The sequence below is a fragment of the Zalophus californianus genome, chromosome 4 (genome assembly GCF_009762305.2).
Source record: "Zalophus californianus isolate mZalCal1 chromosome 4, mZalCal1.pri.v2, whole genome shotgun sequence".
In the NCBI taxonomy this organism is placed as follows: Eukaryota; Metazoa; Chordata; class Mammalia; order Carnivora; family Otariidae; genus Zalophus; species Zalophus californianus.
Genome location: NC_045598.1, coordinates 4066134 through 4091083, shown reverse-complemented (window position 1 = coordinate 4091083; position 24950 = coordinate 4066134). Strand labels below are relative to the sequence as shown.

Genomic DNA, 24950 nt, shown 5'->3' with positions numbered 1-24950 from the left:
GGAATGCATGTATCTGTGAGCATGAGTGTGTGAATGTGTGAGTGTGTGATAGGGTGGACTGGGCTATGTGAGTGTGAGAGATAGACCACATGTACTTGGCCATGTGTGTGGGTTTGTGAGCAGCCTTCAGATGCATTCTGCATGTGTGTGAACGTGCGTGTGCACGTGTGTGCCATGTGAAGGCAGGGTGACTGGAATGCAGGGCTGTTAGTCCACTCTCCTGAATCAGGATTCTGGGCAGGGAGCTCCTCTGTCTACCTTGCTGGGCTGGGGGCTCAGTTCTGGCTCTGCTCCATCTGGGTAGCAGGTGGGAGAGTCAGCTGGCCCTTAAGAGTCCTGATGGGGCCTGCATGTCCTGGTCTGCTGGGAGGCTGGGCCTCAGGAAGGTGGCATGTAGGCAGGATCAGGCTGGGCTGGAGCTCTGACCCTCCCTTGCCCTTCCAGGGCCAGCTCTGGCACCAGGTTCAGACTGACCCTAAATCCCCATCTGAGCCTTTGGCCCTCCCTTCTCTGTGGGGAGGGGAGCATTCATACCCTCCCCCACCCCCACAGGGCACCTGTTTCCCACACCTTGCCCCATCTCTGTAGAGGGGCAGAGTTGGAAGCCATTTCTTTGTCCCTTGGTACAGGCAAATGACAGGATTTGAGTTTAGCTGCTCTAGAGGGGAGCACGGAGCAGCAGGTGTGACCCAGCCTGGAGCTGGTGCTCCCGCTTAGCTTAGCAAATATTTGTTGAGCACATTTTTGTGTGCTAGGCTCTCGGCTCAGCCACGGTGGGCCCTGCTCCGGAGGTGTTCACCGTCTGGAGGGTGTTTGGGAGATACACTGGGAGAGAGCTAATGACAGGCAGATGGGACAGACCAGACCTGGCACACAGGCTGTGCAACGGGTCCAGTTAAAGAGAAATCTGGGAAGGCTCCTTGGAGGAGGTGTTTTAGGGCTTTCCCTTGAGGGAGCTGTAGGAGTTTGGCAGGGTGGAGAGCAGGGCCTGTGGGAGAGGTATGGAAAATGTGGGTTGTGTCTGAGGGCTGGAGAGCAGGGCTTGGGGAAGGGGGGTGGGGCCTTTGGGGTTTCTAACCAGGTGGAGAGGAGATGAACCACAGAGAACACCGTGCCTCTGGAGCCTCCACCATGCCCTGCCCTACGCCATCCTCTGCCCAAGCCAGTGAGGCCCTGGGGATGAGCCTCCAGGGCAGGCTCTAGACTCACCATCCTCCCCTCCCCCCCCCCCCCCCCAGAGCGAGGAAGATGAGCGGGAGGAGTCGGACTTCGACAGCGCCAGCATCCACAGCTCGTCCGTGCGCTCGGAGGGCTCCACAGCCCTGGGGAAGAAGAGCAAGCGGAGGCGCAAGAAGAGGAGGAGTAGGACTTCCTGGGGTTCGATGGCCGTCCTGGTAGAAGGGGTGGGGTGCAGAGCCCCCTTGGTTAGCAGGGGAGGCCATCCTCATGCCTCAGCCTCTCCTGGGCTCGGCCAGGCAGTCCACTTGTGCTTCCTCGCCCCCGTTGGCCTCTGTGGTCAGGGGAGGGGTCTTGTCCCAGTGAGGCTAAATTAGGGACTTTTGGTGTAGGCCCCCTGGGGGGGGCGTTTGCACAGGAGAAGGGACTGCTTCTTAACCTCCTGCAAAATCCACCCTCTCACCCATTATCCCTTCCGTCCCAGCCCCCCACCCGTCTTCCCTCCCCCCTCCCTTTTACTTCCAGCCCTCTCGCCGCCCCTTCACTCCCTCAGACATTGATTCACCCCGCCTGTCCATCCACCATCCATTCGTCCAGCACCTACTAAACACCTACTGGGGAGCAGTGCAGCCTGGGTGGAGCTTGGTTGGGCGCTGGGAGTGGTGACCAGACCCTCCGCGACCGCCTCTGCCCCCTCCCCAGTTGACGATGGTGACGGCTACGAGACGGACCACCAGGACTACTGTGAGGTGTGCCAGCAGGGCGGGGAGATCATCCTGTGTGACACCTGCCCGCGGGCCTACCACCTCGTCTGCCTCGATCCAGAGCTGGAGAAGGCTCCCGAGGGCAAGTGGAGCTGTCCCCACTGTGTAAGCCCGCGGCGGAGGCTCTGGGGCGGGGGCGCGGCCGGTGCCTGGCTCCCGGATCGCGCAGCCCGCGGGGAGGTGTAGAACGGGGAGAGGCGCGCGCGGGAGGGAGTCGCACGGTGCCGGAGGGGCGCCCGGCCCGAGGTGCCTCCACCCGGATTCTCCCCTTCAGGAGAAGGAGGGGATCCAGTGGGAGCCAAAGGACGACGAAGACGACGAGGAGGAGGGCGGCTGCGAGGAGGAGGAGGACGACCACATGGAGTTCTGCCGCGTGTGCAAGGACGGGGGCGAACTGCTCTGCTGCGACGCGTGCCCCTCCTCCTACCACCTGCACTGCCTCAACCCGCCGCTGCCCGAGATCCCAAACGGTGAATGGCTCTGCCCGCGCTGTACTGTGAGTGTTACGCCCGCCCCGCGCCGCCAGCGCCGCCCGCGTTGCCCCACCCCAGACCCCTCTCGCGGCACCTCCCTGCCCCGCCCACCGGGGCCACGCCCCCGGCAGGCACCGCCCACAAAGGCCTCGCTCCCACCGGCCCGGGCGACGCCCACCCGCGAGCCCCGCCCGCGGCTCCCCAGACCCCGCCCCGCTAGCGCAGCCTCGTCCACCAAAGGCTCCGCCTCTGTAGGGCTAAGCCCCGCCCGCCCACAAAGCCCCGCCCACCGAGGACCCGGTCTCTGCCGGTCCAGGCCCGATCCGCGACGTTCTGGGCGCACTCGCCAAGGCCCCGCCCCTTGCAGGGTCCACCGGAGTCCCCGCCCACCACAGTGCCTCCACCCACCCCCCGAGTCCCGCCCTCCCCCCCCCCTCGCCCGCCTCACTAAGACCTTCTCTGCGTCTCGACCCCGTTGAGACCCAGACGCAGTTTTCACTGAGCCATAATGAAGAGATAAGTGGTGGTGACCCTACCACCACCCTCACAGCCGCTGTTGGTTGGGGATCCCTTTACCGCTTTCCGAGTTGCCGAGTAGAGGCCTTTGTCATTCCCATTTTTAGATGATAAGACGGGCTCAGGGAGGTAAGGAGACTTGTCTCAAGCCGGACAGCAGAACTGCCCACTCAGACCCTCCCTGGACCTGTCTCCCGTCCCAGGGCTGGGGGCGGTGAGAGGGCAGGAGGCAGGGAGAGGAGAGCGCCCCCCCCCCCCACCCCCGGTGGCTGTATGCATTAGAAGGCCCCCATGCTCCCAGTTGTCCCCCAGCCACCCCCGCCCCCCGTGCTGGATTCCCCACCCTCTGGATCCTGGGCTGTGCTGTGGCCAGCCCCAGTTCCCCGGTGTGCATCGGGGCTTCTGGTGCGTGTGCGTGCATGTGCACACACCCATGTTGCCCATCTCCTGTGTCTGCAGCATGTGCGGACTCCTGAGGGAGGACAGGGCAGTATTGTGGAGTCACGGTGGTGCTGACCTGGGGAGCAGGGCAGCTTGTTGGAGAGAGCCTTGGGACAGCCTGATGTCCCCAGAGCCTCAGGGTGGGGCCCTTTGGCTAAGCCCTGAACTTGGGGAATCCTCCTCTGTCCACAGTGCCCCCCGCTGAAGGGCAAAGTCCAGCGGATCCTACACTGGAGGTGGACAGAGCCCCCCGCCCCCTTCATGGTGGGGTTGCCGGGGCCCGACGTGGAGCCTGGTGTCCCCCCACCCAAGCCCCTGGAGGGCATTCCAGAGAGAGAGTTCTTTGTCAAGTGGGCTGGGCTCTCCTACTGGCACTGCTCCTGGGTGAAGGAGCTTCAGGTGAGGCCCCCCGGAACCGGGCAGGTATGGCTGTGCTAAGGCTCTGGTCCTGAGAGGTGCTGGCTAGCACTGAGTGCGGGGCATTGTTGGGAGGCAGGGAGGGGGAGGCTGAAGGTGAGGTCGTCCTGCGTGGGACCCAGGCTGGGGGAGCCAGGTCGGGGACATGGGGGAGCCATGGCCCATCTGCCCCCCGTAACCTCTGCCGCTGTACAAGCAGCTGGAGCTATACCACACAGTCATGTATCGCAACTACCAAAGAAAGAATGACATGGACGAGCCACCGCCCTTTGACTACGGCTCTGGCGATGAGGATGGCAAGAGCGAGAAAAGGAAGAACAAGGATCCTCTCTACGCCAAGATGGAGGAACGCTTCTACCGCTACGGCATCAAGCCCGAGTGGATGATGATCCACCGCATCCTGAACCACAGGTGGGCTGGGTGGGTGCCGATGAGGTGGCCGCAGGCTGGGGACGCAGCAGCTCCTGCACTCTGTGGAATGGGCGCAGGACCGCGTGTGGGTGCGGGGGGGGGCAGGAAGAAGAGATGGCGGGCCCCCACTGTCGGCGATTTGACTGCCCGGCTGGAGGGGGTCGTCCGGTGCACACGGGCACGTGCCTGCACGTGTGTTCTCACTCATGGTGGGAGTGCAGTTTCAAAGTCATATGTGTAAAGGGGCAACTTCACGAACAGCCTGTGACACTTGCACGGAGCGGGACCGTCAGTGGGTCAGGATGCTTGTGCTCCCGGGCTTCTGCCAGAGCTGGTGCCTGATACCTGAGGGAGGGTCCTGGGGACCAAGGTGGCCTCAAGTGTGGGGCTGTGTGCACATTTGATCCTCCTTTAGAACAACAACACTGCTGAGCACTATCTACCCTGACAGGTAGACATTTCATTTCTACCTCTTTTATTGATGTGCAGACAGGCACAGCGAGGTTAAGTTACTTGCCCAAAGTCACACAGCCAAGAGGCGGTGGAGGTGGGATTTGAACCTAGTGAGTTAGGAAGGTAGGCCTTGCTTTCTTAGCCACTATCCCAAACCCCTGTGCCCTGAGACAACTCTTGGTTGAGCAGTCTAGAAACGCCCCAGGTGACGGTGATCAGAGGCTGCAGAAAGCTGGACGGAGACCAGGGCAGGAAGCCTGTGGACCCCTGGAGTGTGGCTTTGGTTTGGGGAGCAGTGGGAGCTCTGGCTGATTCTTGAGCTCAGGTGCTTGAGAACCGGCAGTGGCCGACAGGGGCGCACGGGGTGAGGCTCGGAGGCTTCACTTGCCTCCCCGTCTTGACCTGATGGGCTCTGCCTGGGAGGGGCTTAGGGCCAGCCGACCACAGGTGTCCTGAGTGGCAGGAGCTGGGTAGTGCGGAGGTTAAGAACCTGAGCCAGACCCAGATTCTAACCCTGGCTCCCTGTTTTCTGGGCTCTGTGCCTCTGTGTTTCTCATGTGAATTGGGATCACGAGAGTACCCCGCAGGGCTGTGGCGAGGGCCGAGGCTGGAAAAGCTGCCTGCCCTCTGCCTATCCCCAGCCCTCACTGAGAGCAACTCTTTTTTTTTTTTTTTGAGAGAGAGAGAGAGAGAGAGAGAGAGCGCGCTCGAGCGAGCATGAGTTGGGGGAGGGGCAGAGGGAGAGGGAGAAGCAGACTCCCCGCTGAGCGTGGAGCCTGACGCACACGGGGCACACGGGACACATGGGGCTCGATGCGGGGCTCGATCCCGGGACCCTGAGATTGTGACTTGAGCTGAAGTCAGATGCTTAACCGACAGCCGCCCAGGCGCCCCCGAGAACAACTCATGAAAAGAGGGTTAGATCCTATGCAAACCTGAGTCCACCCCCCCCCCACTGAACTGACCCACAGTTTTTTTTACCTTTATTAAACTGCATTTTAAAAACATACATGGCAGTCTTCCTCCCTACCTCCAAGGCAGGGCAGGTGAATTTTCCCCACATTTGTTACCCCAAGTCTGAGTAATGACAAAAACAAAAACAAAAACATCAGTTTCCATGGCGATGGGGGTTGGTCTTTCTCTTAATGGTCCCCAGGCTAGTTGCAGCCCCAGCCCTTTTGGGGAGCCACGGCTCCCCTCGCCACCCTGTGCTCCCCAAGCTTGGTTGCCCACTCAGCTCAGTGTGGATGGGAGGCTTCGAGGACCCTCCCAGCCGCCGGAACCAAGCTGAAGTGCAAGGTGCTTCTCTGGAGCACCCCTTCTGGGCTGCTAGCTTGCTCATCAAGTCCCCGTGTCCCCAGGGGTCTCCAGAAGAGGTCACCCCCCCCTCACGTGTGGGAATCTGTCCTAATTTACTTGGCAGAGATGGGACCAGGATGGACATGCCTCGCGTCCTTTGAATTTTTTAAGTGAAAATAGAAAGGCCTAGGGTCAGGGGAGAGGACTGTCCAACTCAGAAATGCAGAATTCTGGTGTCCAGACCCCCTGCCCGGATGGGATGCCTCACTGTGATGGGGGATGGGAATGTCGCTGGCTCTTAGCACCTCTGTGAGCATGGCCTCTCACCTGTCCCTCTCGGGCTCTGCCACTACCCCCTCTCCCCGGCCTTCATTCCTGGCACTAGCTCCCCAGGGCCTGTGGGAGTGGGGGGTTTTGCATCCTGTGAGGTGTGTTTTGGACTTCCCCCCATACCCCCCCCCGACACCCCGCAGCCCCTCCCCCAGCGGCCCGCCCCTCCACCACCACCTGTGTGCTGTGTTGCAGCTTCGACAAGAAGGGGGATGTGCACTACCTGATCAAGTGGAAAGACCTGCCCTATGACCAGTGCACCTGGGAGATTGACGACATCGACATCCCCTACTATGACAACCTGAAGCAGGCCTACTGGGGCCACAGGTGCGTGGGCCGCAGGGCTGTCCCCAGGCTGCCGCCTCCTGCTGGCCCGGGCTTGGCTCATCCGCCTCCCCCGCTCTTTCCCAGGGAGCTGATGCTGGGTGAAGATGCTAGGCTGCCCAAGAGGCTGGTCAAGAAGGGCAAGAAGCTGAAGGATGATAAACAGGAGAAGCCACCAGACACACCCATTGTGGATGTGAGCAGGGAGGGGGGGATGGGGTGGGGTTGCTGGGTCCTGCCACCCCAGGCTTGGCCATGGAGGATGGAGTGTCCTGGGCCAGGGAAGTGGTGTGCCAGGGCCCGTCTGGTTCCGTCCACTTCAGCCGGGCAGCTGACGGGACAAGGTGACGAAGACCCAGGCCCTCCCTGCCGGGGAGAGCTCAACCCCGGGGTCTGGGTCTGCCAGCCTGATGCAGAGGGGCAGCTCCCCGGGGACAGAGGCCTTGGCCTCCTGTGAGTTTGAACTGTGGATTACCTGTGCACAAACTGGGGAGCACGTAGTCTCTGCTCAGCATACAAAATACATCCCCCAACTGGCCCCACCCCCAGCTGTGAGCCCATCAGGGTGTGGAAGGTTGACCTTTATTCATTTAGCAGACTTCTCTGGGGTGTCTGCCAGCTGTTGGAACAAGGACTCTGGCCCCATGTCAAGAAGTGTCCATCTCCCCTGGGCCCAAAAAACATGGGGGTTCAGCCTGGAGCTGGGGGTTGCCAGGGAAGGGCAAATGGGCCTGGAACATCTGGAGGACTTCATGGGGGAGGCAGTCTTGAGCTGCAGGCTATAAAGGACACAGAGGGTGATGTTTAGGATCAAGGGGAGGAAGCAGCTCAGGCATGCACCAAACAAATGTTGACCAAGTGTCCACCATGTCCCAGGTACCATGTGGGGCACAGAGGAGGCAGCGGTGAACAGGACGAGTATGATGACCACAACCTGGGCTCAAAGTCAGAGAATCCAACAATCAGGAAACGACCCCGTTGGAAATGTATAGGGCTGCCCCAGGAGGACATGGGAACACCTAAGCCAGACTGGGAGTCAGGGAGGGCTTCCTGAAGGAAGAGGTGCTCCAGCCAAGACCTGAAGGATGAATAAGTTGGCAGGGATGAGAGGAGTGAGAATAGTATTCCAGGCAGAAGGAACAGTGTGTGCCAAGCCCTGGGGCTGGGCTCCAGTGCCCAGGATTCAGGGTGTATCTGAACCTCTGCCTCCTCTGCAGCCCACGGTCAAGTTTGACAAGCAGCCTTGGTACATCGACTCCACGGGCGGCACGCTGCACCCATACCAGCTGGAGGGCCTCAACTGGCTGCGCTTCTCCTGGGCCCAGGGCACAGACACTATCCTGGCTGACGAGATGGGGCTGGGCAAGACCGTGCAGACCATCGTCTTCCTCTACTCCCTGTACAAGGAGGTGCGCGGGCCAGGGCAGGGGTCCCAGGAGGGGTGGCCAGCACTGGCCGAGGGCAGGCAGCCTTACCACTTCCGTCTGCCTGTCTCCAGGGGCACTCCAAGGGGCCCTACCTGGTCAGCGCGCCCCTGTCCACCATCATCAACTGGGAGCGTGAGTTTGAGATGTGGGCACCCGACTTCTATGTGGTCACCTACACGGGGGACAAAGAGAGCCGCTCCGTGATCCGGGAGAATGAGTTTTCTTTTGAGGACAACGCCATTCGGAGTGGGAAGAAGGTGTTCCGCATGAAGGTGAGTGCCCCTCATCCCCGGGGGGGGGGACCCCGGAAAGCCTCCCGGTCCTGATCCAGATGATCTCATCGCAACTGATTATCCCTGCAGAGACCATTGCTCCTAAAAGGGTCACATCCCGAGGTGCTGGGTGGACACGGATTTGGGGGGGTGCACAATTCAACCTAGTACCTCAGCTGTGTGACCCCTCTGAGCCTCTGATTCTTCTCAGCAAACTGAGCTAACAGACTGAGCTAGGCAGGGTCTCTCAGTCTTGACTGTGTCCATGGGTCGTTGCGGGTCTTGCTGAAGAGCAGGTTCTGATCCTGCAGCTCTGGGGTGGGGCCTGAGACTCCGCATTTGTGACAAAGTCCCAGGAGACGTGGATGCCTCTGGTCCCCAGTCTGTACTCTGAGGAACACTCAGGACCGTGGTGGCACATGGTAGGCCCTCAACTCATCTTAGCACTTACATTAGCTGTGGCACTGGGGGGCTGGCAGTCGCCTCCCAGGAGCCCGGGGGTTCTTACACCAGCCTGCTCTAGCATCTTGGAACAGCTGTGGCCCCAGGGCATGCCGGGTAACTATTTGTTGGATGAGGGGGTGACTCAGGGACCCCAGAGGGGTTAGACGATGGGCCTGTGGGCCAATTAGTCACAGAAAAGCTCCTGAGCTCACGCTGGGGCCCTGTGACGTGCTGGGCACTCTGCAGACTCATCTCTTTTATTTTTACACTTGATCTTAGCCAAAAGGCCGAGAAGCGATAAAAGTTGTGGTAAAATAGGGGCGCCTGGGCGGCTCAGTCAGTTAAGCGTCCAACCCTTGGTTTCAGCTCAGGTCTGATCTCAGGGTTGTGACATCAAACCCCAGGTCGGGCTCTGCGCTCAGTGTGGTGTCTGCTTGGGTTTCTCTCCCTCTCCCTCTGCCGCTCCCCACTGTGCGCGCGCGCTCTCTCTCTCTCTCTCAAATAAATAAATCTTAAAAAACCAATAAAAATTAGAAATTGTGGTAAAATACACAAACATAAAAATTTACTGCGGTAACCATTTTGAGGTGCGCAGTTCAGGGGCATTAAGTATATTCACCTTTTCCGGGCAACCATCACCATCCTCTGCCTCCAGAACCTTGTCATCTTGCAAAACCAAACCTCGGTCCCCAGCAAGCAGGAACTCCCGTCCCCCTGTCCAGCCCCTGGCACCCACCCAGCTCTCTCCCTGTGTGATTTCGATACTCTCAGTACCTCGTTCAAGTGGAATGGTACAGCATATGCTTTTTTGACTGGTTCCCTCGCTGAGCACAGCGTCATCAAACATCCCTGTGGTAACACGGGGTCCGAATGTCCTCCCTTCTTAAGGCCGAGTAACATCCCACTGTGTGAAAAGACTGCATTTCAAAATCTGTATGCATTCATCTGTCCACAGACGCTTGGGTTGTTTCCACATTTTGGCTCTTGTGAAAATGCTATAAATGTGGATGTGCCAACATTTGTTCAGATCCCTGCCTCTGCTTCTTTGGGGCCTTTTGGGTCTGTACCCTGAATGGCAGTGTTGGATCTTGGGAGGACTCCGTGTGTCATTTTGTGAGGAACAGCCTGTGCTCTTTGGATTCTCGTGGCGTTCCTCACGTAGACAGGATTGCGCCCTTTTTACCAGAAGGGAGACTGAGGCTCGGGAGGTTATTTAACTTGACTGAGGTCTAGCTCCAAAGGACAGGGTTGGGTGCAAACCCAGAGACGCCCCTCTGCCCCTCTCTGGTCCCTTCCCACAGGGACGCCGGTCACGGGGGGAAGCCAGGCTTGGTTTGGCCAGGACGGGCTTCCTCCTTTGTGGGGCCCAGTGAAGGACGAAGACACGGGGCCCCTGGTTCAAGTGCAGGAAACAGCTTTTCTCTTTATTCCGTGCTCCTCCTCTCTCCATGATGGTGGTTTTTATTGGCTGTTTAATGTCATGTCCCTCAGCGTGGGGCTGCTCTTGGGGTGAATGCCCCTCATGCCCGGGCCTGTCCGCGACGAGGTTGTGAGGCGTCGGTGTTTGCTGGTCAGGGCAGCCGGGGCTCCACTGTCCCCAACCAAAACATGACTATGAATTTCAGGTCAGCAACTGCAGAGCATTTAACCCCAAGTGCGGGGACCAATTCTCTGTTCGAATCCTCACTCTGCCATCCATTGGCCACAGGGACCCGGGGGATCTTACCCAGCCTGAGACCCCACGTGCTGTAAATGGGGACAGGGGCGGCACAGTGGGAGTGGCCTGTGAGGATGAGCGGGGCGTGAAGAGCTCAGCGTGGGCTTGCTCCCCACGGCTGTCCATCCGTGGTGGTGTGGGGCTCTGGGCCTCAGCTGACCCCTCTGCCCTTCCTCTCAGTCCCAGGGCCTCCCTGGGCTCTTTGGGGGGGGGGTCCCGTCCACCCCTCTTCCATGCCTCCTTGTCTCTGGAGACCCTACTTGCTCCCCTCCCAGATGCTCTTCTCCCCCTCCAGAAAGAAGTGCAGATCAAATTTCATGTCCTGCTCACCTCCTATGAACTCATCACCATCGACCAGGCCATCCTGGGCTCCATCGAGTGGGCCTGCCTAGTGGTGGACGAGGCCCACCGGCTCAAGAACAACCAGTCCAAGGTAGGCGGTGCTGGGTGTTGGCTGCTGGCCCCGGGAGCCGCCCCGCTCCCCCTGATGGGCCTCCTCTCCCCCAAAGTTCTTTAGGGTCTTGAACAGCTACAAGATCGATTACAAGCTGCTGCTGACGGGGACTCCGCTGCAGAACAACCTAGAGGAGCTGTTCCATCTTCTCAACTTCCTGACTCCAGAGAGGTTCAAGTGAGTCAGTGGGCCCGGCCGGGGTGGGGGCAGGCGGGCAGCTGAGGGAGAAGCGTCAGGGTCCGAGGCCGGCGCCGGGACTGCTCGCTGGAACTCGGCTTCCTCATCAGTAAAATGGGAGCGTTAGCAAGCCCACCTCAAGTGACCTGTGTGGGAGGGGCCGTGGTGCTGCATGCTCAGGGGACATCAGCTGCCCCGAATATGGCGACTGTTCCTCGGCTCTGCCCCAGGAGAACCCCGAGGGTCCTCTGGGGCTCCTGTCCTTGCCCCCATACCCTGGCTTGTTACTTCCTCTCCCCGGAAACCCAAGTGACCGCACGGGTGACAGTGATGGGGGCAGAAGATGCGGGGGTGGTGGCAGATATGGGGGTGAACACAGAGCCCTGGCCAGTGGGAGTCCTGGGGTCTCCTTCCCCGGCCTCCTTGTCCTCACCTACCCCATTTTCTGGCTCAGAATGGGGGTTCAGGGTGGACAGTGGTGACTTTGGAATCAGGAGATATAGATTGGAGGGCAGGCTGGACCATACAACCTTGGGCCCCCATCAGCCTCAGTTTCCTTTTCTGTAATATGGGTAAAGAGTTCTAGAGACTTCATGCCCAGGACAGCTTAGAGGAGAGGAAGGTATCCTATTTGGCTGTGCTGGGAGGTTGGGGGTGGGGCATGGGCTCCGATGGATACCTATAGGGCAGGGCTAAGGTTCCCAGGCCCACCAGCCAACCGGCCTGCCCTGTGACCCTCTGGTCCCCCCCACCCCAGTCCTGGCTCCCTCTGCAGATGGCTTTGGCTTGCTTCTGTCCCCTGCTTCCGGCCCTCATCCCAGTTCTTTCTTGCAGCAATCTGGAGGGCTTCCTGGAGGAGTTTGCCGATATCTCCAAGGAAGACCAGATCAAGAAGCTACACGATCTGCTGGGGCCACACATGCTGAGGCGGCTCAAGGCTGATGTATTCAAGAACATGCCGGCCAAGACCGAGCTGATCGTTCGTGTGGAGCTGAGCCAGATGCAGAAGTGAGTGGGCGCTCCGCCCATTGGGGGCCTGCCACAGAGCAGCGTGCCTCATGTGCCCTGGGCTTGTCTTCTCCCAGAAGGTCTGACCTAGCCTTCCTGCACTGCTTCCCAGGGTGGTGGGAAGGCTCTCCGGCCCCACCGACGCCTTGACTCACCTTTTGCACACACTTCCTTCTTCGACCTGTTCAGCGGCCGGGCTTGGGGCTGCCCGAGTCCTTGCAGTTGTCCCCAGGAACTTGCTGGGTGACTCTAGGCCTGTGGCTTCACCTCGCAGGTCTACCCTGGTCTGTCTGTGAATGGTGCAGGACCGGGAGCCCCTGGCCTCCCTGCAGAGTGTGCTCTCAGAGGCTGCGGCGGCCCCGGTGTCCAGCCTGCCTTTCCTCCTTGCCCTGCTGCAGGAAGTACTACAAGTTCATCCTCACACGGAACTTCGAGGCACTCAACTCCAAGGGGGGTGGGAACCAGGTGTCGCTGCTCAACATCATGATGGATCTGAAGAAGTGTTGCAACCACCCCTACCTCTTCCCTGTGGCTGCCGTGGTAGGTCCCCGGGGCCGCCCCGTGGCCACTGTAAGTAGGTACCCGTGACCACCACGGTCAGGGCGTGAGGCTGCCGTCGTAGGCTCCCTTTGCCCACCGTGGTGAGTGTGCATGGCTGCCACGGGTGGCCCTGGCTGTGGTGGCAGGTGCTCAGCCCTCAGCCCTCCCCGAGTATGAGGACTGAGAGGTGATGTGGGTCCCCATTATGCCAGGTTCTGAAAGCCTACCTCCATCTGCTGCTCAGGCCCTCTCCTTCCCTTGGCCCCTCCTCATGACCATAAAGTAGTGGGGGGCAGTGGGGCACCCCGAGGTCCCCTCCAGCCTCCGCAGCAGGGGACCCCAGGCTGATCTGGTTGCACTCAGTCACTAAGGGAGTCAGGAAGGCCTGAGTGGGGCCCCAGGTGATTGTGATGTGTGGTCCTGGGTGAGAGACTAGACCCCAGGTCGGACACCAGCTCCGGCCCTGTGGTCTCAGAAAAGCCAGTGGTCCTTCTCTGAGCCTCAGCTTTTTCCTCTCTAAAATGGGACAGTAGCATCCGCCTGAGAGGGTGAGGACCAGATGCGGAGGTGCACGTGAAGTGTGCCCTCGCAGAGAGCCTGGCGCTGCTGTTCTTGTCACCACCCACACTACTATTCCGGTTCTCGCTGAAACCCTCCGCAGGGGATACGCCCTCCCCCCGGACAGCAGAGTGAGGCGCAGGGGGCCGTGCTGTGGGTGATCTGCCCTTGAGGCCACCCCAGATGGCTCTCGCCACTCTGGCACAGCAGGGGCCTTTGGACTGACATCCTGCCCAGCTGGGGTTCAGGGGCTGGCCTGGCCAGGATGCGCCCTCCAGTGACCCCAGAGACGAGGCATAATTCCTTCTGGGAAGGCCGGCTTAGCTTAAGACTCTGTCATCCGCCTGTTCGCTGATGTCCCCGGTGCCTTGGTGGAGTGCCAGCAGGGGGAGACTGAGGGTGGGCCGACCAGTCTGGCTCTGCCTGGGAACGCTGTGCTGGGGAGGGGCCCGTGAGATGCGAGGCCCATCCGCCTCTGCTGAGCCTGGCCTGACCCGGGCTCGGGCTTTGTGCTCAGCCCGTTACTGGGCCTCTGTCCATCCCTGTGGGCCTCTTTGGTGCAGAGCCAGAGGGGAGAGGGGAAGCCCCCCAGTGCTCCAACTTCTGCTGTGTCTACAGGAGGCCCCTGTCTTGCCCAATGGCTCCTATGATGGCAGCTCCCTGGTCAAGTCTTCAGGCAAGCTCATGCTTCTGCAGAAGATGCTCAAGAAGCTGCGGGACGAAGGGCACCGTGTGCTCATCTTCTCCCAGGTGAGCTGGCCCTGGGTGGCTGGCCGACCTCTGCCTCCCCCAGCCTCCACCCCGCACCCTGCAGAGGGCACCCCTGCCAGCTGGGAGCACAACCCTCAGTGCCCTGGCAGCCTGACTTCCCACAGAGGGGCCCCGGGGCTGGCTTGGGAGGAGCCCGCATGGGCGCAGCGCCAGGAGGCCCTCTCCAGCACTCACAGCATTGCCTCGTGGGTGGTCAGAGGCGTGCTGTGCAGCCTTGGGGGTCAGCTGGTCTGTGTCGTCGTTCCTTCCTCCCTCTGGCTGTATCTGTTCTCCGTCAGGCTCTGTGCTAGGCACGGGGCCGGTCCTTGTCCTTGAGACACTCAGAGTCCGGTGTGGGAGATGGAGGTAAAGACACAGTTATTTAGTTCTGCGGGCATCTCTGTGATGGAAGTCACAGCAGTGTTCCTGTGGGGGACTGGTGGTAAAAATGCTTCCGTGTGGTGGGACTGAGCCAGGCCCCTTGCTCAGAGCCACAGAGTAGGATGTGTCTCCTCTGTGTACTAAAGTGGGAACAGCTGCTCCTGCCTGCAGGCCCCGATCCCATCATGGGCCCGTGGGAGGCCAAGGGATTTGGGGAAAGCTGAACGAGCCTGGGACTGTGGACTGGCCTGGAGATTGGATCCACAATCCCCCCAACCCCCTGCCGACATAAGACAGGATTCTGGGCTGAGGCCTCAAGAGACCAAACAGAAGGAACTGCACAACTAGAAATGTGCACAGAGGGAAAGTTCCAGAGACAGAGCCCTCCCATCCAAAAGGAGCCGACAAACCCCATCTCCAAAACTGATGTTGAAAAGACATCCCACAAAACAGTAGGTAGAATCTGAGTGAAAAGAATAATAGAATAGCCTGAAAAAGACTTCAGACAAACATGTTTAGGATCCTCAAAATTAATGGAGTAACACCCATCAATCAAGAAGAAATCAGTTAAGTACAAGCAGGAGGAAATGAAACGAGAATTGGATAGGAAAATCTGCCTGGAACTGAAATAAAACATTTCAAAAGATTGGATAAACTCTCAACCCTGGTGAAGACAATGCTGATGAATGGACCTGGCTCTGAGGGATCTCCCCAGAATGCAGCAGAGAGAGATGGAGCTTAGAAATGATAAGTTGCCTGGAGGACCCCTTGGGAGGCTCCGGTAATCCTCTGACATGAGCCGTAGAAGTAGAGAAAACGGTGATGAAGCTGGACTCTGTGAGGTTGCAGACCTGGGGAAAGACACGAGGTCTCAGATCTCAAGTGCACTCTGGAGTACCAAGCGAGATAGATTAAATCCAAGCAAACAGGTCCCCAGACACATCACAGGGAAGTCAGCACTTCAGACTCAGTACCTATGAGGAATGATGATCAGACTGTCCTCAGACGTCTCATCAGCAACAGTAGGGGGCAGGGGACAACTGCAAAATCTCCAGTACCCTGTGGGACTAGATCGTTTTATATCCAGCTGAACTATCTCTCAAGAATGAAGGGAGGTACACAGGGGTATGGGAGCCCCGAAGGGACTGCCTTCCTCTTTTTTTTTTTTAAGATCTTATTTATTTATTTGACAGAGAGAGACACAGTGAGAGAGGGAACACAAGCAGGGGGAGTGGGAGAGGGAGAAGCAGGCTTCCTGTGGAGCACGGAGCCCAATGCGGGGCTCGATCCCAGGACCCTGGGACCATGACCTGAGCCAAAGGCAGATGCTTAACAGCTGAGCCTCCCAGGTGCCCCTGCCTTCCTCTTCTTATAAGGAGAGGCGAAATCAGGGAAGATTTCCCAGAAGAGGTGCTGTTTGAGTTCCCTAGGCAGTAAAGGGGTGGGCATTCCAGGAGGAGAGTCCAGGTAATTTGGGGTGGTATGGGGGAAGCACTGAGAAATAGTCCTGCCAGCCTGGAAAGCCAGGGCGAGGAGCTGGAACTTTCTTCTGTGAGGTGAGAGCAGGGAGGCTCATGCTTAGAGCTGTGTTTTAGGCAGATGGCTGTGGGGCCGGCGTGGGGGATGCTGTGGCCCCGGGGGTCGAGGCTGGAGGCTGCATTGCTCTCCACAGAGCCCCGTCAGGTCTGCCTGGGTCTCACCTATCTCCCCATTCAGCAGGCGGCTCTGTCTTCCCCCAGCTGTCATGGGGTCCCTGCCCATGGCCCCATGGGGTTCCTTGCTCTGTGGCAGCCCCTCAGGCATACCATGTCCCCTGCAGATGACCAAGATGCTGGACCTTCTGGAGGACTTCCTGGAGTATGAGGGCTACAAGTATGAGCGGATTGATGGTGGCATCACTGGGGGCCTCCGACAAGAGGCGATCGACAGATTCAATGGTACCCCTGCCTCACCCGGGGGGGTTCTTGATGGGGACCCCATGTCTGCCTTTTCTCCCAGGCTAAGATCTTAGCCAGGCCCCCCAAATGTATGTTCAGATTAGCTTCCCCTCAAGTGGCTGAAGAAAGCAGACCAGTCCTCAGGTCCTAACAGCTCACCCTTGGTTTTAAATGCTCAAAGGGGTTAATCCCATGGAACCTCCGGGGGCCAGCTGGGGTGCTGAGGGGCCCCGGAGGTAACACCTGTTCAGAACTGAGAACTGGACAAGGAGAAGGGCAGATAGGGAGGAAAGTACCACCTCTATTACTAAATGAAGCTGGCGCTGTGGGTGTGGTTGACCCCTGCGGGCTTCGGATGCTGACACCAGGGAAACCCGCAGTTAGGAGCAGTGCGGGATGGACGCCTCCACCTGGGGCCCCACGGCCCAGATGCCCAAAGGAGCGATTCCCGTTGTCCACTGGTGTTGGAGGTAGAGCGAGTACAGGGTTCCAGGATCTAGATGGAAGTGGGAGTGGCCGAGGCACTGGGAGGACTGGGAACCTGTTTGCAGCTCTTGTGGGCGTGCAGGGCAGTCCCAGGTCCCATATGAAGGGCCTGAGAACCAGCTGTCCTGTGACAGTGGGGACTGCCCAGCAGGGTCGCTGGGGCCCTGGAGCTGTGACTCCGAGTGTCCCCTGGCCACACTGACAGCCTCATGGGCTAGGCAAAGCCGGGAGGGCACGAAGGACTGAGCTCTCCGGGGCTGACCCTTATTAGCGCCTCTGCCCATATTTGCGGGCTATTTGTAGTTTATTCTTTGCCCATCTGGGCTTTGAAAATCCACTTCCTTCCCACTCTGGCTCCCTCCTGTTGGGTCAGGGCTCAGAGCACAGCTGGGGGCTCAGTGGGGCTCGAGTGGGCTGCTCTGCGCCCACCCTGGGCTCCCGGCCTCCTCCAGCTTCCCTGAACACAGCTGGGACTGTTGCTGTCCATGAAGGGTCACGGTCCCCAGCACCCCCTTCCCTCTCGGAACCTCTCCCCCGCCGCTCTCTGCTGCCCTGTCCCCTCCCTCTCTGCTCTGACCCCACTGGGCACCTGCCTCTCTTCCTCAGCCCCTGGGGCGCAGCAGTTCTGCTTCCTTCTCTCGACCCGGGCGGGGGGCCTGGGCATCAACCTGGCCACGGCAGACACCGTCATCATCTACGACTCGGACTGGAATCCACACAATGACATCCAGGTCTGTGGCCTTGACACCACAACCCTCTCAGCCCCTTGCCACCCCTGGTTCTGTGGGCTTTCCATCCCTCCCCCTCAGACTGTGTCTCAGGGAATCCCGGCCCCAAGAGGGGCCCGGGGGGTGGGGGGTGAGTGGAGGCTTCGCCCCGTCCCTCCGGCTCCCTCATTGTACAAAAGAGGAAGCGCCCAGAGAGGACAGGCAAGGTGTCCAAGGACTCACGACAGTCTGTGTGCCTGGTAACCCCTGGTCTGTCCCATCACTCTTAGGACCAAGGCCATGGAAGGAGGCAGGAGGAGAGGGTCCTGGGACCGAGAGGGAGCCAGTTTGGGAGGAAGCAAGGGAAATAGAGTGGGGGAAGAAGCCTGTGGGAGATGAGATGGAGGGGGCAAAAGGGGCTGGTGAGGAAGGGTGGGAGGGCTTAGGGGGTAGGGGTTGTGGGAGTAAAGACACACACTGTTGTCGCCTGGTCACCCCACCCGGGGCAGGGATGGACACACACACACACACACACACTCATTTCTCATGCACACATGTGCACCCGTGCACAGTCACCCGCATAGATAGAAACACACTACGGTCACATCACGCAGACACCTAATGCACACAGCCCCGGGCAGCTTCCGGGCCTTGCTGCCCTCCCGAGGTGGCTGTGCAGTCCCATCAGCGGCTCACTCACCCCATCTCCCCAAGACTGCCATCTGAGCCCCATATGGCTTCGACACATCCAGCACACTGGCCCCTGCCCACCCGCAGCCATGCCCAGCTCCACCCGTGCGAGGGCACCCAGGCCCACACGAGACTACCCACAGTCGGGAAGGGAGAATAGCTGGCCTGACGCGTGTGCGTTTCCATGGGGTCACACAGCTCGTTCCACACAGAACATGCCCATGCCCGACCCTGCCCCCCCCCCAGCCCTTGGCTGAGCCCTGAGCACTGAGCTGCCCCTTGCCCCCAGGCCTTCAGCCGCGCCCACCGCATTGGACAGAACAAGAAGGTGATGATCTACCGCTTCGTGACTCGGGCCTCGGTGGAGGAGCGCATCACACAGGTGGCCAAGCGCAAGATGATGCTCACCCACCTGGTGGTGCGGCCCGGCCTCGGCTCCAAGTCCGGCTCCATGACGAAGCAGGAGCTGGACGACATCCTCAAGTTCGGCACAGAGGAGCTCTTCAAGGACGACGTGGAGGGTGGGTGTCCAGGGTGGCTAGGGGGTGGGGGCTGCTCCAGACACACCCATCCCAGGGCCTGCGCGGGGCCCACAGGCTGCCTCTCTCCTCTGCTCCCTGTTTCCTGGCCAGGGCAGCCTCTCTGGGCACTGCCCCCTAGCCCTGCAGTCCCTCTGACTCTGTTCTACAGGCATGATGTCTCAGGGCCAGAGGCCGGTCACGCCCATCCCTGATGTCCAGTCCTCCAAAGGGGGAGCCCTAGCTGCCAGCGCCAAGAAGAAGCATGGCAGCACCCCGCCAGGTAGGGGCTCACTCAGCCTAGCTCCCAGCTCCTCCTGTGCTTCCAGTGGCTGTTCCTGGAGAGGAACCCCGCTCCGCCCTTCCTGCGTTTGGTCGCGCTCGCCTGCCCGCCCCCACCGGCCCCTCACTTGGGGAGCCGCGGACTGTCGGGTGGGCAGGTTCCCCTCTCTGGTCACCATGCTCCTCCGCTGCAGCCCCTGCTAGGGGCTGGGAAGGGCCAGGGTCGGGAGGCTGTCCCTTCACTCCGCACCCTGTCTGCCCCAGGCGACAACAAGGACGTGGAGGACAGCAGTGTGATCCACTATGACGATGCGGCCATCTCCAAGCTGCTGGACCGAAACCAGGACGCCACGGACGACACGGAGCTGCAGAATATGAACGAGTACCTGAGCTCCTTCAAGGTGGCGCAGTATGTGGTGCGCGAGGAGGACGGCGTGGTAAGCCCGCCCCCGCCGCGGCCCCGCCCCCGCCGCAGCCCCGCCCATCCCCCCCCCCCCCCCCCCCCCCCCCCGCAAACTTTCACTCCGGAGGTCAGGCCTTGGGTCTTTCCGGGTCTTTCCGGATCGGCCTCTCCACCCTTCAGTCCCACCGCCCTCCACGCAGATCTGGGTGCTAATTATCATTCAGGAAACCGGAGCCTCCTGAGGGCAGGGGTGGGGCTTACTCAATTCTGTACCCCAATGCCTGGCACAAGGCCAGGAAATACTTGTGGCGTGAGCGAATGAACGAACAAACGAACGAATGAATAAATGAACGACTGTGATTAGGGGCAGGATGAAGACCCTCTGGGGCTGGGGTGATCAAGGTGGCTTCCTGGAGTAGGCAGGTTTTCTGGTTCAGCCTTGAGCTCCTAGAGGCTAAGGTGAGGTGGAGGCAGCGTGAGGCTCCCAGGGGGCAGCGGTGCCCACTGTTGGCCCCACCCCAGAGCCCCCGGGGCCTGTGCCTGCGGGTCCTGCCGTCATGGGGTCCCCGCGCCTGTGTCTCCAGGAGGAGGTGGAGAGGGAGATCATCAAGCAGGAGGAGAACGTGGACCCCGACTACTGGGAGAAGCTGCTGCGGCACCACTACGAGCAGCAGCAGGAGGACCTGGCCCGCAATCTGGGCAAGGGCAAGCGCATCCGCAAGCAGGTCAACTACAACGACGCCTCCCAGGAGGACCAGGGTGCGTGGCCCCCGCAGCACCCGCCCACAGGCACTGGAGAGTAGCGAGTGGTGGGGGGCTTTCTGGAGAAAGGGGGCTTGGAGCAAGTGTGGGCTGTTGGGCATCTGGGGGAGCTAGATGGTTGGTGGTCCGGTGACTTCTGACCTTGGGCAAGCCTCAGTTTCCCCATCTGTGAAAGAGGGATGATCGTGGTACGGTATCTTAGGATGTAGTGCAGGGCCGGTGGGATTCGGCGAGCTCACAGGAAGTTTCCGCCGGGGCTCTTTTCGTTGTCACTCCCTCCTGGGCTGGGGTTTAGGGGCTCGGCATAGCCCTGGGTGTTCTGGAGCCTCACTCACTGCCTTTCCACGCGGCCCCTCCCAGAGTGGCAGGACGAGCTCTCGGATAACCAGTCCGAATATTCCATCGGCTCCGAGGATGAGGACGAGGACTTTGAGGAAAGGCCCGAAGGGCAGAGTGAGTCTCGTGGCTGGTGACCCTGGCCTGGGGCCCAGACCTCTGTCAGGGGGCTGACGGTCGGCCTGGGGTCTCCCGGGATCATCAGGACAGTTGTCCATCCTTTGGGGGATGTCCTGAGGGATCCTGCTGTCCTGGGGTGAGTTGGTGGATAGGGTGGGGGGTCAGGACACCCCGGGCTCCAGTGAGGAGTTGTGGTGGGGTTACTTCCCAGGTGGACGGCGACAATCCAGGAGGCAGCTGAAGAGTGACAGGGACAAGCCCCTGCCACCTCTCCTCGCCCGTGTGGGTGGCAATATCGAGGTGGGGCCCGCCTGCACACCCCTTCCCCAGCTCCCCTGCCCCCTCCTCAGAGCAAAGAGCTCGCCCCTGCTACACCTCTGGGGTATGGAGCAGGGGTGGAGGCAGGAGGGCGAGGGGCTTGCCCAGGGTCACAGCTGTGTAGAGGTGAGGCCAGGACAGACTCTGGGTCTGGGCTCTGCCCTCTGGGTCCTGCCCTAGCTGGAGGCTCCTGCCTTCTCTGTGCTCCTCCCCGCCTCCTCCCCTCCATATGCCTTTCTCCCCATCCCTGAATTCTCTGCCCCCCCCACCCCACTCCCTGCTCACGCAGGTGCTGGGCTTCAACGCCCGGCAGCGGAAGGCCTTTCTGAACGCCATCATGCGCTGGGGCATGCCCCCCCAGGACGCCTTCAACTCCCACTGGCTGGTGCGGGACCTTCGAGGGAAGAGCGAGAAGGAATTTAGGTAAAGGGGCTGAGGTGGTGGCCCAGGGTGTAGCTGCTCACCACAGAGTGGGGCAGGCTCCACTGGGCGAGACTGCGCAACGGGCCTCGTTTGTGCTCTCGCCCTGGGCTTCTTGTCTGGAGGATTCACTGTTGTCTGGGCTTCTGGTGGCTGGGGTCCAGGCCCGGGCAGGGCTCATTTGTAGAAGACACAGACCAGCCACCTTTGCTAGACCAGATCCAGGGCAAGGGCTGTCCTAGGAGGTTCCCTTCCCAGGGGAGGCCCCCTCTGTCCTTCGCTGGGGGCCTGACCCAGCAGGCCTGGCTGGGAGGCAGGGGAGGGATGACGGTTCCAGCCAGGGGGTTTGCTGGGGGTCCTGCCAGCCCTCTCAGAGGGTCCTTGCTGGCCCCCCACTCCCTGAGCCCCAGTAACCCCCACCCCAGAGCCTATGTGTCCCTCTTCATGCGGCACCTGTGTGAGCCGGGGGCTGACGGCGCGGAGACCTTCGCGGACGGCGTGCCCCGTGAGGGCCTCTCGAGGCAGCACGTGCTTACCCGCATCGGGGTCATGTCACTAGTTAGGAAGAAGGTGGGTGAGTAAGCCTTGCCTGGGCCTTTCCTGGTGGCCCCCCATGGCCCTCGTGTGCCCCCTGGGGGTCAGCGGGCAGAGGGCAAGTGCCTGGCTCAGGACACTGAGTCAGGCTAGAGGGACCACTCTGAAGACCTGTCTGGGTGGGGGGGTGGGGGTGGGGGGTGGGGCTTGGCACAGCGGTTTGTGGTTAGAAGTGCATTTGGCTCAGCCAGCCTTGGGGGGAGGTGGCATTCATCCCGAGCCTGGGACACCCCCAGTCCCACCGACCGCCCTGAGGCCCTTAGGTCTGAGCTGAGACCACCTCCCTCTCTCCTTCCCTGCCTCCCGCCCCAGGTTCAGGAGTTTGAGCACGTTAACGGGAAGTACAGCACCCCGGACTTGATCCCCGAGGGGCCCGAGGGCAAGAAGCCAAGCGAGGTCATCTCCTCGGACCCCAACACGCCAGTGCCCGCCAGCCCTGCCCACCTCCTGCCGACCCCACTGGGCCTGCCAGGTCTGGGCTCCGATGAGCAAGGGAGGGCGCCTGGGTCACGGGGGGTTGGTGGCAAGGTCCCCGGAGAGCCCGGGTCCTCCGCACAACCCATGACAGACAGCCTCCCTTCCGCCCACAAGCTTCTGCCTGCAGAAATGTTGCTCTGCTCAGACTTTTTCTTTTTAACGGCTATTCACATATCACAACACTCAGTCTTTAAAAACCTTACTGTTCAGGAGTTACCAGTATATTCACGGGGATGAATCACCTCTAATGCTAGAAGATTTTCATCACCCGGAGAAAAGCTTGTACCTGTTAGCAGTCACTTCTTGTTCCTTTCCCCGCCCGGCCCCTGGCGGCCACGAATCTACTGTGTGTCTGTGGGTTCGCCTGTTCTGGACCTTTCAGGCGGATGGAACTATATCCTGTGTGACCGCCTGTGTCTGGCTTCGTTCTCTAGCGTGTTTCCGAGGTTTGTCCACGTTGTAGGGTGGGTTGTTGCTTCAGTCCTTTTTGTGGCCGAATACTATTCCGTTGTATGGACGAACCATATTTTTGTTTATTCATTTGTTAGCTGATGGATTTGGGGTTGTTTCTACTTTTTGGCCAGTGTGAAAAATGTGAGGGATGCTGCGAGTGGTGCATGGCCGTGAACGTCCATGTTCAAGCGAGGACACATTTCTTCGCTGCGTTTCTCTCGGGTGTGTAGCTGGGAACGGCGTTGCTGGGTCACAGGGCGGAACGTGTTGAGGAACTGCCGGATTTTTCCGCAGAGGCCACGTCGTCTTTCTTACATTCTCCCCAGCCACATGTGACGGTTCCGGTTTCCCCACATCTTCACCGAGTGTTTATTTATTGTCTGACTTTCTCCTTGTAGCCATCCTAGCGGGTGTGAAATGGTGTCTCCCCGAGATCTCGATTTGTGTCCTTCTGACGGCTGAAGATGTTGAGAGTCTTTTCATGTGCTTCTGGGCCACCTGTTGTATCTCTTTTGGCAAAATGTCTTTTCAGATCCTTTGCTCTTCTTTGATGGGTTATTTGTCTGAGTATCTTTTTGGTGATCCATGCATTTATTTGGGCAAAGCATCTTCTTCCTCGCAGGCCTGGCGCTGACCTACCGATGCCCAGGTGACACGTGAAGTCCGGGGAGCCTTTGCCTCCAAGGACATACCTGCTGCTTCTGGGCACAAGTGTGCCCTTGGGAGCGGGCGGGCCTGGGTTTGCTTCCTGGCCCTCTGTGAGCCCCGTTTTCTCATCCATGATGTGGGACAGGCTAGGGCCCACCTCCCAGGGCGAGAGTCACCAGCACTCGGCAGTGTGTTGAGTAAGGGAAGGTCAGTAAGGGAAGGCACACGGCTTGTCAGCCAGCCAGAAAGCGGGAACCACATCCAGCTGTCCTGGCTCCTAGGCCTGCCTCCACTCACCTCACCTCTTGCTTTTAGATGGGGGGGGGCCTGCTGTGGGCAGCCCTGTCCCATCAGCCTGTGGCTTTGGCCTCACTGGGCCCAAGGTCCTCCGAGGATCCCCATGTCTGCAGGCTTAGCCTGGGGTCTCTGGCTCACCTGGTTCACCTGTCCTTCTCCTGGAGGTGCCTGGCCCAAATGGAGCCACCTGGCACCCCCACTTCCTGCCCTTCACCCCCTGCCTGCCCCAGCCCACCTACCTCACCTCTGTCCTTTGATCTTCCAGACAAAATGGAAGCCCAGCTGGGCTACATGGATGAGAAGGAGCTGGGGGTTCAGAAGCCGAAGAAGCCCCCAGAAATCCAGGTATGGAAGGTGCTGTTGTCTGGGCCCCTGGCGGGGCGGTGGGGGGGGCGGGTGTGGGTTGGGGGTTGGGTCTGGAAACCCTCTCAGCCCTTGGTTGGGCAGCTAGAAACCAGGCCTCCTGGCACCGTGTTTGGGCCTTTTGGCCTGGGGGAGCCGGTTGGGAGCACAGACGGGGTACAGGAGAGTTCCTGGTGCCCAGTGCCCGTCCTCTGCCCTCCACGCTGCTGAGGCCCCAAGCCCCGCAGCATCCCTACCCAGCCTGTCTTCCCCAGGCCCTGCCAACTTCCCTGGACAGGGTGGAGGGCGAGGACAAGCATGAGAGCGCAGATGGCAAGGAGCGGCTGGAGGAGACCGAGAAGGCCCCGCCATCCCCAGAGCAGCTGCCGAAAGGTGCGGCTTCCCGCGGTCACCACCCCCAACGTAGCCTCTGGCCTCAGCAGCCCTGGGTCAGAGGAGGGCGGCCAGGCTGTGTTCCCCTCCCTCTCTCCCTGGCTGGGTGGCAGGCTCTGTCCTAGTGCAATGGGATCCTCAGGCTGAGGAGAGAGCCACGGGCTCAGGTCTCTACAGTGGATTTCAACTTTTCCTGCGATGCAGAGTTCGGGGGTTGTTGGGCTGTCTTTTTGTTAGTGAATTCTAACTCTGTTGCACCGTGGTTGGGGCACATGAGTCTGTATGATACCGTTTCTACATGATGTCAATGAAACCTGCTTCCTGGCATAATATGGTTTTGTAATATGGTATGATTTTGTATCATGTAATATGGTATGATTTTGTAAATGGTCGTGTGTGCTTGGAAAGAATGCTTATTTTCTGAATTGCCGAGTT

At 60.1% G+C, this 24950-nt stretch overlaps 1 protein-coding gene across 7 annotated transcripts in view; it reads left to right on the top strand.

Annotated features, from left to right (window-relative positions):
• Window positions 1–24950, top strand: part of CHD5 (chromodomain helicase DNA binding protein 5) — a 59464-nt gene that overhangs the window by 20278 nt on the left and 14236 nt on the right. For 5 of the 7 annotated variants that reach the window (XM_027572268.2, XM_027572286.2, XM_027572294.1 and 2 more), the window contains exons 7-33: window positions 1239–1377; window positions 1879–2045; window positions 2215–2436; window positions 3563–3769; window positions 3987–4198; window positions 6476–6607; window positions 6692–6800; window positions 7822–8013; window positions 8103–8303; window positions 10760–10897; window positions 10974–11095; window positions 11930–12103; window positions 12502–12643; window positions 13820–13951; window positions 16152–16269; window positions 17362–17486; window positions 18442–18673; window positions 18843–18953; window positions 19217–19389; window positions 19940–20114; window positions 20478–20570; window positions 20785–20873; window positions 21181–21314; window positions 21737–21881; window positions 22218–22377; window positions 24046–24125; window positions 24398–24515. In XM_027572268.2, the coding sequence (XP_027428069.1) occupies window positions 1239–1377; window positions 1879–2045; window positions 2215–2436; window positions 3563–3769; window positions 3987–4198; window positions 6476–6607; window positions 6692–6800; window positions 7822–8013; window positions 8103–8303; window positions 10760–10897; window positions 10974–11095; window positions 11930–12103; window positions 12502–12643; window positions 13820–13951; window positions 16152–16269; window positions 17362–17486; window positions 18442–18673; window positions 18843–18953; window positions 19217–19389; window positions 19940–20114; window positions 20478–20570; window positions 20785–20873; window positions 21181–21314; window positions 21737–21881; window positions 22218–22377; window positions 24046–24125; window positions 24398–24515 (4042 nt within the window). The remainder of the gene's footprint in view (window positions 1–1238; window positions 1378–1878; window positions 2046–2214; window positions 2437–3562; window positions 3770–3986; window positions 4199–6475; window positions 6608–6691; window positions 6801–7821; window positions 8014–8102; window positions 8304–10759; window positions 10898–10973; window positions 11096–11929; window positions 12104–12501; window positions 12644–13819; window positions 13952–16151; window positions 16270–17361; window positions 17487–18441; window positions 18674–18842; window positions 18954–19216; window positions 19390–19939; window positions 20115–20477; window positions 20571–20784; window positions 20874–21180; window positions 21315–21736; window positions 21882–22217; window positions 22378–24045; window positions 24126–24397; window positions 24516–24950) is intronic. The other 2 variants (XM_027572278.2, XM_027572314.1) reach the window with 1 other exon arrangement.